The sequence below is a fragment of the Elephantulus edwardii genome, unplaced genomic scaffold, assembly GCF_000299155.1.
Source record: "Elephantulus edwardii isolate Elephantulus edwardi_28Jun2011 unplaced genomic scaffold, EleEdw1.0 scaffold00048, whole genome shotgun sequence".
Classification (NCBI taxonomy): Eukaryota; Metazoa; Chordata; class Mammalia; order Macroscelidea; family Macroscelididae; genus Elephantulus; species Elephantulus edwardii.
The window spans coordinates 13,298,409-13,310,023 of NW_006399798.1; the positions used below are offsets into that span (position 1 = coordinate 13,298,409).

The following is an 11,615-nucleotide window of genomic DNA, read 5'->3' on the forward strand; positions in this document are numbered from 1 at the left end:
GAAGGAAGGAAGGAAGGAAGGAAGGAAGGAAGGAAGGGAGGGAGGGAGGGAAGTGGGGAAGGAAGGAGGGAGAAGGAACGAAGATAAAGAATGCCCCATCCAGAGTCAAGAGTTCAGACTCTTGGTCATTCTCCACGTCTAGCTCTGCCTCACTTCACCAGAAGTCAAATCTCCTGGGGCTGCCAGTGACGTTATCTTAATGGTAGTAGATAGTGAGAATGATTGCATAACTTGCAGACTATACTCAACATACTGAATCTGTGCACAGAGAGAGCGGAAGTGGTCTATGCTTTCTCATGTATATTTTCACACTCTCCACCAAGTAACGTTCCTTCTTGTTTCCCCAAAATTCTACCCACTGAAGTAACAGAAGGTAGATGTGTAGCTGAAAATTCCTTTCTGCATGACCTCTCCCTCTAGGATTTTGCATAGTCCATGGGATTTGCTCTTCTCCACAATTGTTTAACTATCCAAGAAGAATTGTAGATGAGAAGATTGTAAATGTCATATATGCAAAATACTGCTTTGTGATAATCTCAGAAGTTTCTCTGAAACAAATTTTCCATTTACAAATGCTGGTTGTTGTTGTTGTTGTGTACTGTCAGGCAGGACCAACCCATAATTGACCCTCCAGTGGCTTTTCAGGAGCAGTAAATTGTATGAGAGGAGATTGCCCTTGTTTCTAACACAGAGCAACTGGTAGATTAAAACCCTGTACCTTTGCCTTTCTCTTAATCTTAGTAATTAATTTGTTCCCTTAATGGTTAAAGTCTGTGTTATGATCAAAATTCTATTGATAAGATGGGGGAAAGAAGTTTATTTTAGAATACAAAGATATTTCACCTCTTTAAAAATTAATTCTGAAAAAATAATAATTGTAAATTAAAAACATAGATAAGTGATTTTTTGGTACCTTTGTATGAGTCTTTTAAGAATATGTACTGGGATGTGAAAAATCAGGTCTTGTCTCATGGTTCTTTGTTTGTTTGTTTGTTTGTTTGTTAATACTGGTTTATTTAAAAAGTTTAAATGCACTGTTTTCACACTGGATCTTTCCCATTTCCTTCACACACCTCCCCATCAAATGATCTCCTGTTCCTGTTCTAACTCTGATGCTCTGTGTACACTTGGAGATGTGATTCCTAGTATTTGTTTCTTTATCACAAATTGTACAGTCGTCGTACGTTTGACCCTGAGGAAACCCATTGCTGTCCATACCGAGAGATGGCAGCCTCTGCATCTCCTCTCCTGAGCCCCTTCACGGAGGTGTATATCTCCAGATGCTCCCTCACTGTCAGGTTGGGCCACAGAGCGTCCTCTTGAGGGCAATACCCCAGGAACTTGACTGTGCTGTCTTCCTGCTGGTCCCAGATGGAATTAGATCCTTTCAGCTCCACCTGAAAAAGTAAAAAAGATCTAAAAACACAGGTAGCTATCTCTTCAATCAAGCAATTAATCAAGAAAATATGAGGCTCTACAACAGGAGAGGGAGGGTAAGAGGGAGAATGTTCCTGTGTGTGTGTGTGTGTGTGTGTGTGTGTTTTCAAATCAGATCTGACTGGTACAGGAGGACATTACCCCTCCTTCTCCAGAAGAGCATCTGGTGGATTCAAACCATGAACCTCTAGGATTGCAGTACAGCTTCTTACCACTAGGCCACCAGAGCTCCCTGAGAACGTTCCTTCTTGACAACCAAGATCAACAGATTCTTGGTTGTACCCAATCTATGACTCACCTGGGCAGCAGAAACCCGACCTCCTCAGGATGCCAGTGGGGAGATGCAGGCAAAGGGATTTTTAAAAGGATAGGGAGAGTGGTTGACATAATAAGAAAGAATGGCCGAATTTCCTTAGCATGGAACAAGCATGTTCAAAGAAACAATGGAAAAACAAATTCATACAAGTTTTGTAGACATGCCATGTTATCTACTACATAAGTATACAAGGTGACACGGGCAGTTCCGTTTCATGGTGACTCCATGCATTTCAAAGTAGAACTGTGCTCTGCAAGGATTCCAATGGTTAATATTTTAAAACACAGATTGCCAGAGTTTTCTCCAAGGGGCATCTGGGAGCCCAAGATCTCTAGTCTCTGAGTCAGTGACTGCGATTAACCATTTGCATCCCCCAGTGACTTCCACATACTAGTTTTATAAATATGCGACTCGATCATTTCATCCTGTGCCCTTACCCTTCCTGCGGTTGGCTTTGTGATCCCAGCTATCACTCTAATAGTAGAACTTTTACCAGCACCATTAGGTCCCAGCAATCCCAAAATTTCACCTGAAAGAAAAAAGAAAAAAAAATAATGCTGTTAAAAGTGAAAGTTATATATAAACATAAACTCACTCCTTCAATCAAACCTGAGATACTTGCATCCAACAGTTAAAATGATCTTGAAATTTGTGATGTGTGTGTTGTTTACATTACTAATATATGATATGTAACTCCTACAACATATAAAGTGTTATTAGAAGGCTATTCAGCCTTCTTACGCTTGCCACCCTTTTCTAGGATGTTGCCATGCATTAAATAGGGTCCTTGTTGTGGTTCATAATAAATTCCTACCACGTTATGTGCGTGCATAAACTATGCCAAGATAGGGACATTCATCCCAAACGGTATCCTGTGTCTAAACCACCATCATATTGCTTCTGAATTGATAGAAAAGCTTAATGTGCTCCTGTTCTACACTCTTCATGAGTTTGTTGTGTCATTGTTAGATGCTGTTGAGTGTGACCCGCAGATCTGAACCCTGTCCTAGCCTGTGTCATCCTCATCATGCTAGACACACTTGAGCACGTTGCTGGAGTCGCTGTGACAATTCACCTTGTTGAAGGTCATTGTCTCTTCCATGGGCTTTCCACCTCTCTAAGCATGATGTCGCTTTCCAAGGAATAACCTCTCCTGGTAATGTGCCCATGAGTTAAGAAAACAGAAATGATGTCACACTTTTCAGCAAAACAAAAATGTCTCTAGGGGTTTTTTACAAACATAGTTAAAAAATAGGATCTCTCTTGTATTGTACAGCATTGTACCCAGCTTGGTACCCACCCAACTTGTAGCCCTCTTCTCCTTTGTAAATGGCTTCATCACCTGGTCAGTGATTGTGCCCTCACCACTCCAAACATGTCTACATGTTGAATACGAATGCTCACCGGTTTTTTTCTGTCTGGAAAGCTTGACTATTCATGACTACATAGTTTGTACTTTCTTGAAATCCAGATACTGGCTTAAAAGCTGCTCCTCTATTGAGGTCTTCCTTGACCTTCTAACCACATTTAACCTCAATTGACTCAAAATCATGCATTTTTATGTCCTACATTCTGCTTTTGTTTGGTACCATCTAGTCGAATGACTCATCACAATCCTATGAACAACAGACTGAACCCTGTCCTATCCTGTGCCTTCTTCCAAATGTCTGACCTACTTGAGCCCGTTGCTACAGTCAAGGTGTCAATCTATCTGATTGAGAGTCTTCCTCTCACCGACCTCCCAGCTTTCCAGGAATAATGTCCTTCTCCAAGGAATAGCTTCTCCTAATAACACACCCAAAGTCTTTGAGACGAAGCTTCATCATCTTTGCCTCCAAGGAGCACTCTGGCTGTACCTTCTCCAAGACAGATCTGTTTGTTCTTTTGGCAGTCAGTGGCATAGCCAGACTCCTTTCAAACCACGTATTTTTATGTTCCACATGTTGTTGTTGTTGCTGTTGTTGTTATGTGCTGTCAAGTCGTTTGCGACTCATAGTGACCCTATGTACAACAGCCCTAAACCCTGCTCTATCCTGTGCCAATCTGACACACCCATCCCGATTACCCCAGTCATTGAATCAATCCACCTCACGGAGGGTCTTCCCCTCCTGCACCGTCCCTCCACTCTACCCAGCATGATGTCCCTCTCCAAAGACCTGTCTCTCCTTGCAACATGTCCAAAGTATGTCACACGAAGCCCCAGAATCTTTGCCTCCAAGGAGTAGCCTGGTTTAACCCTCTCTAGGGTGAACCCCTATGTTCCACATAGAATCTATTTAATTGTCCAAACTTTTCCTGATGAGTTCTTTGTGTTTACTGCTGGGGCACTGAGGACAAGGTCTTTTCCTAGTTAATTCATAGATCTACGACCAAAGCCTAAATCAGACCATGGCACGCTGCACAATGAGTGTTTACTGATTGGATGGGTGGAGAGAGTAAAACAGTGCTTAAAACATAACATGATTCAGTGAGCATTTGTAAAATGGAGGAGTATGAAAAAGAGTCGACTAGTGCTTAAAACAGCAGAAATGTAAAAATGAGGAACATAAAAATGAAACCTTTTTTGACACAGAAAGAGATATTCCTTGCAGCGACTTTCTTTTTCTTGGAAAAGCAACACTTCATCTTGCTGACATATTCTTTGTGTAGACAGTTGGCAATAATGACAGGTCTCTGGAAGAGATGACAATGTTATTTTTCTCCTAAATTCCAGAGATTTCGTCTTTCTACATTGTCTTTCCTGGGCTCTTTTTTTGGTCTAATGTCATAAACTAGTCTCTCTCCCTCTCCCCCTCTTTCTCCCTCTCCCTCTTTTCTACCTCCCCCCTCCCTCTCCCTCCCTCTCTCCCTTCTACCCTCCTTCCCTCTCCCTCTCCCTGTGTAGTTGGAATAGACTCCTAACAGCCCATCCTTCAGGTTTCAAAGGCTACAAGCCGATTTCTCTCACATGAGAGGAGAAACTCCATCCTACTCCTATGGAGCTGCTGGTGGATTCGAACCAGCAGAGGGGCAAAGCCTTTGGGTTAGCAGCACAACTACCTCCAGACTAGGTCCCCAGAGCTCCCTACCAAACCATCTCTGGGGTAATTAATACTCATTGTTTACAATCTTAATAGGCATGCATTAATGGAGATACTATTTCGTGTTTTTCCATGAACTGGAGAGACAGAAAGTACTATTCCAGCACAAAAGTGTCAAGCTCATGGTAACATCACCACTTTGGAGGCAAGGGAAATAAATTGCAACCTCAATTTACAGAGAATCCATGAAGATTTGCAGCGATCTCTGGTGGCCTAGTGGCAAGAAGCCACACTAGAACCTGAAGGCATGCTGTTCGAGGCCACTCTGTGTGTGGGGAAGGATGAGTTGTTTCCTCCCATAACATTAACTGCCTCTGAAAACCACTGGAGGGTCAGCTATGGGTCAATTCCGACTCAATGGTACAAAAGGACTGCAATCTCAAGTTAGCATTTTATAACAAACTCATTCAACCCTTCAACTCACAAGGTTATTGGTCTTGAAATTATGAATCTAAAAAAAAAACTATTTCCCTCAAAAGAAAAAAAACCCATAAAATGTATTTCTTTTAAAAGAAAAATAATTATCATGTCATACGTTCTTTCCTGGAAAAAGCATCCATGAAGCTCCAAAAAAGTGCATGGTATTTAAGGATTCATTTCAAAAGAAGAACCAGCAGAACTTTCTCCTCAGACCCTTTGTTAACACTCATGGCGTTACCGGTCATACTACCTCGTCAGTGTTTGAAGTGGTCAGAATGGTGGTTGTTCTTAATCTTTCCGCTTGAACATCTTCATCTTCATTTTCATCTACCACTTCCTCTAGACTGGGATGACCAACTGTCCTTTGGGGGTGAATTCTGTGAAGAAAAGGAAATCTGGTACATGTGGTTTCCTAGTTGGCAAGGATGACTTGGGCCTTTACCACTGCATTTTCTTTCAAGAGATGGCCTTGTTAATACCAGCTCTGTTCTGGCCCTTGTCAAGAACCTTCCCCCATTAGCAGAATTCCTTGGTCTGTGTGAACCATCCTGCTAGTCAATGCCTTGACTTTATCAAATATGGTCTTAAATACCTACTTCCTTTAAAAAAATTAATGGAAGTTTACAGAGACTTAGGGTTTCCAGTCATTCGTTGTTGCACTTTTCTCCCTGTCCACCCCCTCTTGCCCCCCAATTCACTCTCCTTGAAAAGCAACATAAAAACTCTTGCATTGTTACGCAGTCCCTCCCTCCAAGTCCACTGCTCTGTGCTGCCTTCATCTGGACTCCTGTCATGACAATATTACTCAATCATGTATCCCTTTTAAATAGTTCTCTCTCTCATCTGTTTCAGTGCCTCATTCCTCCCCTCCTTCTCTGTCTTCCCTCAACCCCGATGTCAGTCCCGTTTTACAACAGTGGCACTATGCAGTATTTGTCTTTTTGTTACTGAGATATTTCACTCAGCATAATGTCCTCCAGCGTTACCCATTTTGAATAATATTTCATGAGTTCCTTGTTTTTCAATGCAGCATAGTATTTCATTGTGTGAATATACCACAGCTTCTCTATCCATTCACTTGTTAATGGGCACTTGGGTTTTTTATAGCTCTTTGCTATTGTGAACAAAGCCGCAATAAACATGGATGTGCATATATCTGCTTGGGTGATGATTATTCTTTGGGGTATATTCCCAGTAGTGGAATTGCTGGGTCAAATGATACATACATTCCTACTTTCTTTTTAAAACCAGGTTACTGCATTTTTGTGGTTCACTATGAGTCCATTTACTGAAAATATTTCTAGAATCCTTCTACTTAAAAAAAAACAACGCTCTGAGGTCTGAACTTAACTAAATTATAGACTTTAGACATGTTCCTCGAAAAAACTCTTCCTTGGAATGGGACAACAAGCTTGGAAAGGTGGAGGATCAGCAAAAGAGAGGAAGATCCTCAATGAGGCGGATTAAAAAAGTGACGGCAGCAACGGGCTCAAGATGTCAGAGATGATGAGGACGGCACAGGCTAGGACTGATCTGTTATTCAGAGAGTCACTATGAACCAACTGTATTCTACGCAACTCCACCTACCAATAACAACAACATTGCCTAACTTTGGCTCAGGAATGTGGGACCATCATCTTGAATGGAGACTGGCCTAGCTGGGTGCTCATGAAATGTTTGATTCTAGAAGTTAACCTTCAGTCCTCTCAGTTGGTTGATGGCAGAACTCAGCCCAGAAGTCACATTCCCTTGCAAGGAAGTCGGCAATCCCCTGACCAAAAATGACAATTCTAGTGCCGCTTAGACTATGTGTACAGGTCCCTGTGAGACTAATCATGTAGCCATTATGTAGCAAAGTCAAAACATGACACTAAATTCCAACCTGAAAATGGGGTCCTTTTGCATTGTTCTCTTTCCGTACTTGCTTTCCAGGAATTTTAGAATAAACAGGAAAACCATAGCCTGAAAGTAAGGCTAGGGGCAAAGAAAAACAGTAACATTTAGGCAATGGAAAGTCACATATATTAGTAAAGCATTTGAATTAACTCAACTCTCTGTCGTCCTCAGGTAAGTGGATAGGATTCATCCTGAGAACTGGAAAGATCACAGTTCAACCCAGAAGAACCTGCCTCACACAATCGTCACACAATTCAGCCTGGCCTGTTGGCAAACTCTCTGTGCTCTAGCTTAAAAAAACAAAACAATCCATAAATTACTTTCTGTTCCTTAATTTTGCTTCTCCCACCCAGATCCATGGAATTATTATTTCTCACCTGGATTATTGCAAAACCTTTCTATCTGGTCTCCCTCTTCCCTCCTTGTTCCATTCTTCCATTCTTATTATGATAAAGCGACTGCTTTATACGCACACATTTTACCATACGACTCTCCTTCCAATGGACTTTCAATAACTCCAAGGTAACGCCCTTAGGGGGATCCAGAAAGTCTTGTCACCTCTTCTCCCTTTCTGTCTCTCCCCCACCCCCATTCCCTCTACAACCTTCTTTCCTGTCAGGCTCCCCTTTGGTCACTCAACCACGAGCAAAACAGCCTCCTCCTGGCTGCTGCCATAACTGGCCAAGGTCACTCTCGCCAACTCTCCCAGGACGCTCTTCTCTAAGCTGTTGGTGGAGCTTGCTTTCCTGACTCCTTCAGATCTTTATTCCCCTGCAGGACATTCTCCAGTCACTAAGCTGATATAGCACATACTGTTTATTTAGTTTACTCTCTCTTTCTTTCTTTCTCTAGAGTAAGAATTCCTTAAGGAAAGAGATGATTGTCTGCATATACTTCTGTGCATAGAAAAAATGTTCAAAATAGATGATGAACCCATCTTAATCACACGTACATATTCTCTTTAGTGCTTTTCTGTACCTAGGGAAACATATTCAAAGACAGAAGCTTTTCTCAGCCCAAACATACTGGTGTAATAATTTCCCCTATTGTCCTTATGATTTGACTTCTGCCTTTTTATCGAGAATTACAGGCTCTTTGGTCTGTATTTTCTAATACAGCTCACTCAGGAGACAGACAGAGACTATATAAACACAAACATAAGTAACCATCTTATGCTGAACTCTGGGCTTATCATCCATTTCTTTCATACACAAAGATTTTGAATCAACTTGTCTGAGTGTCCTTCTACATAAAAATATGCTAGAAATACTCTCAAAGTTGGTAGACTTAAAACAAGACCAAACAGTTAAACTAAATCATAGCCATTCAAAAGAATAAACAGATAAGTAGAAAAGATGTCCTCACTATTAAGCACACAAAAGCATCAACTCCAGTCATGTCATAATTCTCATCTTCAGATGTTCCATAGTGCTCATAGTGTCTCTGCAAAAAGAAAAGAATGGCCAAATGTAAATGGATCAATTACTTAATTAGTATTAATATACTATGCAAATCTATGCATAAAACTTAGCTCTCATTAAGCATGACACCCCTGTGCTGACTGTAACAAGTAATTGCCTGTAGACCCAACTGCTTCTCTGCAGACTGGTCTCCTCTGTCTGGTGTTTCTCCCTCTCCCTCTCCCTCTCCGTCTCCCTCTCCTTCTCTCTCCCTTTATCTCTTTCTCTCTCTTATTGCTTAACCAAGTTATAGTGGACCCGCCAGTATGTTTTTGAGGCTGTAAATATCATGGGAGATTTCCTGTCTTTTTCTCACAGAGCTGTTGGTGGATTCAAAGCCCCGGAGAGATGGCAGGACAAGACACTATGGACTGTACCACCAGAATGCCCTGCTTGTCATTATTCTCAATGGACATTCGCTTGGTTTTAATGTTTTCTGAAAGCCTACAAAGTGGCCAAAGGCACGAGCACTATGACAGTCTCTTCAAGTCAACATTACTTCTCCTAATCACACCACAGCCAGGATCTTTGTAGGGCCCTCCCCAACCCAGAAGCATTTGACCACAGAAATGCTCCACGTATTGATTTTTCTTTCATTAAGCAACTCATCTAGAATTGTACTTACTCTCCATTAATAATATACAAGAGGTTTATCTTCATCTTACAGATCTACTTCTATGGGGAGAACACTGTGAGCCGAGAAATTAACTAATGTCCAATCAAATAATTATAAACTCATTTAATATCTATATATATATATATATATATATATATATATATATATATATATATATATATGTAGTTGATATATTGTTGTTGTTAAATGCCGTCAAGTCATAGACGACTCATAGCAACCCTATGAATGGAAGACCTGAACACTGGTATAACTTTCATCCTTTCTCCAGGGTCATAGAGTTTCTGGAGGCAAACTATTTCAAAAGTGGATGCCACTCCTGCTTCCAAGCCTGTTTTAACCAGGGAGCTCCACCAAACACTGTCCCCCATAGGTAGCCATTATCACATTTGACACATCAGTGTCACAGTGTTTAGCATCACAGCAACCATGGGTTACCTCTGTACAGCAAATGGACAGACGAGTGCTGTACCACTTAGAAGAATGTTTGACCAAAAATAATTAGAATCAGGCCTGAGGGCCGCAGATTAAAACCACCCACCTTTGGCTCAGTAGTGGGGTGTGTGTGTATATGTACACACACACACACACACACACACACACACACACACACACAGAGGCTCTGGTGGCCTATGACAAGAAGCTGCAGTGCAATCCCAAAGGTATGGTGGTTTGAGGCCACCAGCTGCTCCATGGGAGAAGGATGGGTAGTTTCTTCCTATGCAATTAACTGCCTCTGAAAACCTGATGGAAGGTCAGCTAGGGGTTGGTTCCAACTGTATTTCAAGTCCACCAGCTGCTCTGTGGGAGAAAGATGGGCAGTCTCCTCTCATAAATATTTGTCGGTTGTTGTTATATGTCGTCAAGTTGACAATCACTCATAGTGATCCTATTATACACAATAGCTCTGAACCTTGCTCTGTCCTGAATCAATCTCACTGTCTCTGTCACATCTACCCTCCTTACCCCAGTTACTCTATCAATCCATCTCATCCAGGGTCTTCCTTGCCTGTCTCCAAGTATGACATGCTTCTCCAAAGACTGGTCCCTCCTGGCTACATGACCAAAGTATGTGAGACAGAGTCTCAAAAATCCTTGCCTCCAAGGAGCAGCTTAGTTTCACCCTTTCCAGGGGAGACCTGTTTGTTCTCTTGCCAGTCCAAGGTATGTTCAAAACTCATCTCGAGCACCACAACTCAAAGGCATTGATGAGTCTTCTGTCATCCTTCGTTACTTCCCAGTTCTCTGATGCATAGCAAGTAGTTGTGAAGACCATGGCCTAAACTGGGTGCATCTTAGTCTCTAGACTGACATCCTTGTTCTTCAGCACTCTGGAGAGGTCCCTGACATTAGATTTCCCTAATACAATTTGTCTTTTGATTTTCTTACTGCTGGTGCTCAGAGTGTTGACGTGGAACTGACCAAGAGAAAAAATCTCAGTCTCTTCTCTATCTATCACCATGCTGCCAATTGGCCCAGTAGTGAGAATCTTTGTGTTCTTGATGTTGAGCTTCAGTCAATATTTCAGAGCACAGTCCTTGACCCTCTGAAGCAGATTTATAGTATCAGAAATACAAAGGAAGGTCACAATGAGTCAGAATCAACTTGGAGACAATGGGCTTTTGTCCGGCTCCAGAGCACACCAGACATGATTCCCGTGTGTTCTTGGCCCTTGGTTCTTCTCCTTTGTAGAATGTGTGCCCTTTGCTTTGATTTGTTTAAGGATTCTGTTTGTATTTCCATGAAGTTCTGTGATAAAATTGTGCCCCTTTATTCTTCAGGTGTCCCCACCTACCAGCACTATTATCTAGCACACGGAGTCTTTCAGATATTCTTTCATTTTTAATGAAGAAAAGATTATTACTCTTACGTGGCATCCAGTTGAGTGTGACTCATCACAACCCTGTGAATAATCTATGAATAATAGATTTGAACTCTGTCCTGTCCTGTGCCATCTTCATCACTGACACACTTGAACTCACCAATGTAGTCACCATGTTAATATATCGTATCGAGGGTCTTCTGCTTTGCTGACACTCCACCTTTTCAAGTATGATGTCCCTCTCCAGGGAATAGCCTTCCTTAGCAACATGCTCAAAGTACTTAAGAGGAAGCTTCACCACCCTTGCGTCCCAGGAGCACTCCGACTGTGTTTTCTCTTAGACATCTCTTTATTCTTTTGACGGTCCATTGGATATTCAGTGCTCTTCTCCAGCACTACAACTCAAAGGCATTGATGTGTCTCTGCCATCCTTATTCTCAGATGCATAGCAGGCAATTAGAAGAAAATCATGGCTTGAATCAGGCACATCTTAGCTTAGTCTTTAAACAAAAGCCATTGCTTTTCAGGACTTTGGATATATATATATATA

General features: G+C 41.7%; 1 protein-coding gene across 1 annotated transcript in view; it reads right to left on the minus strand.

Moving 5' to 3' along the window:
* The window catches only part of ABCA6 (ATP-binding cassette, sub-family A (ABC1), member 6), a 79,700-nt gene that overhangs the window by 10,192 nt on the left and 57,893 nt on the right, over positions 1-11,615 (minus strand). Inside the window, exons 25-30 of the mRNA XM_006886397.1 lie at positions 8,515-8,592; positions 7,136-7,227; positions 5,504-5,630; positions 4,312-4,426; positions 2,191-2,282; positions 1,219-1,397 (exon numbers count right to left, since the gene is read on the minus strand). Coding sequence (XP_006886459.1) covers positions 1,219-1,397; positions 2,191-2,282; positions 4,312-4,426; positions 5,504-5,630; positions 7,136-7,227; positions 8,515-8,592 — 683 coding nt within the window. The remainder of the gene's footprint in view (positions 1-1,218; positions 1,398-2,190; positions 2,283-4,311; positions 4,427-5,503; positions 5,631-7,135; positions 7,228-8,514; positions 8,593-11,615) is intronic.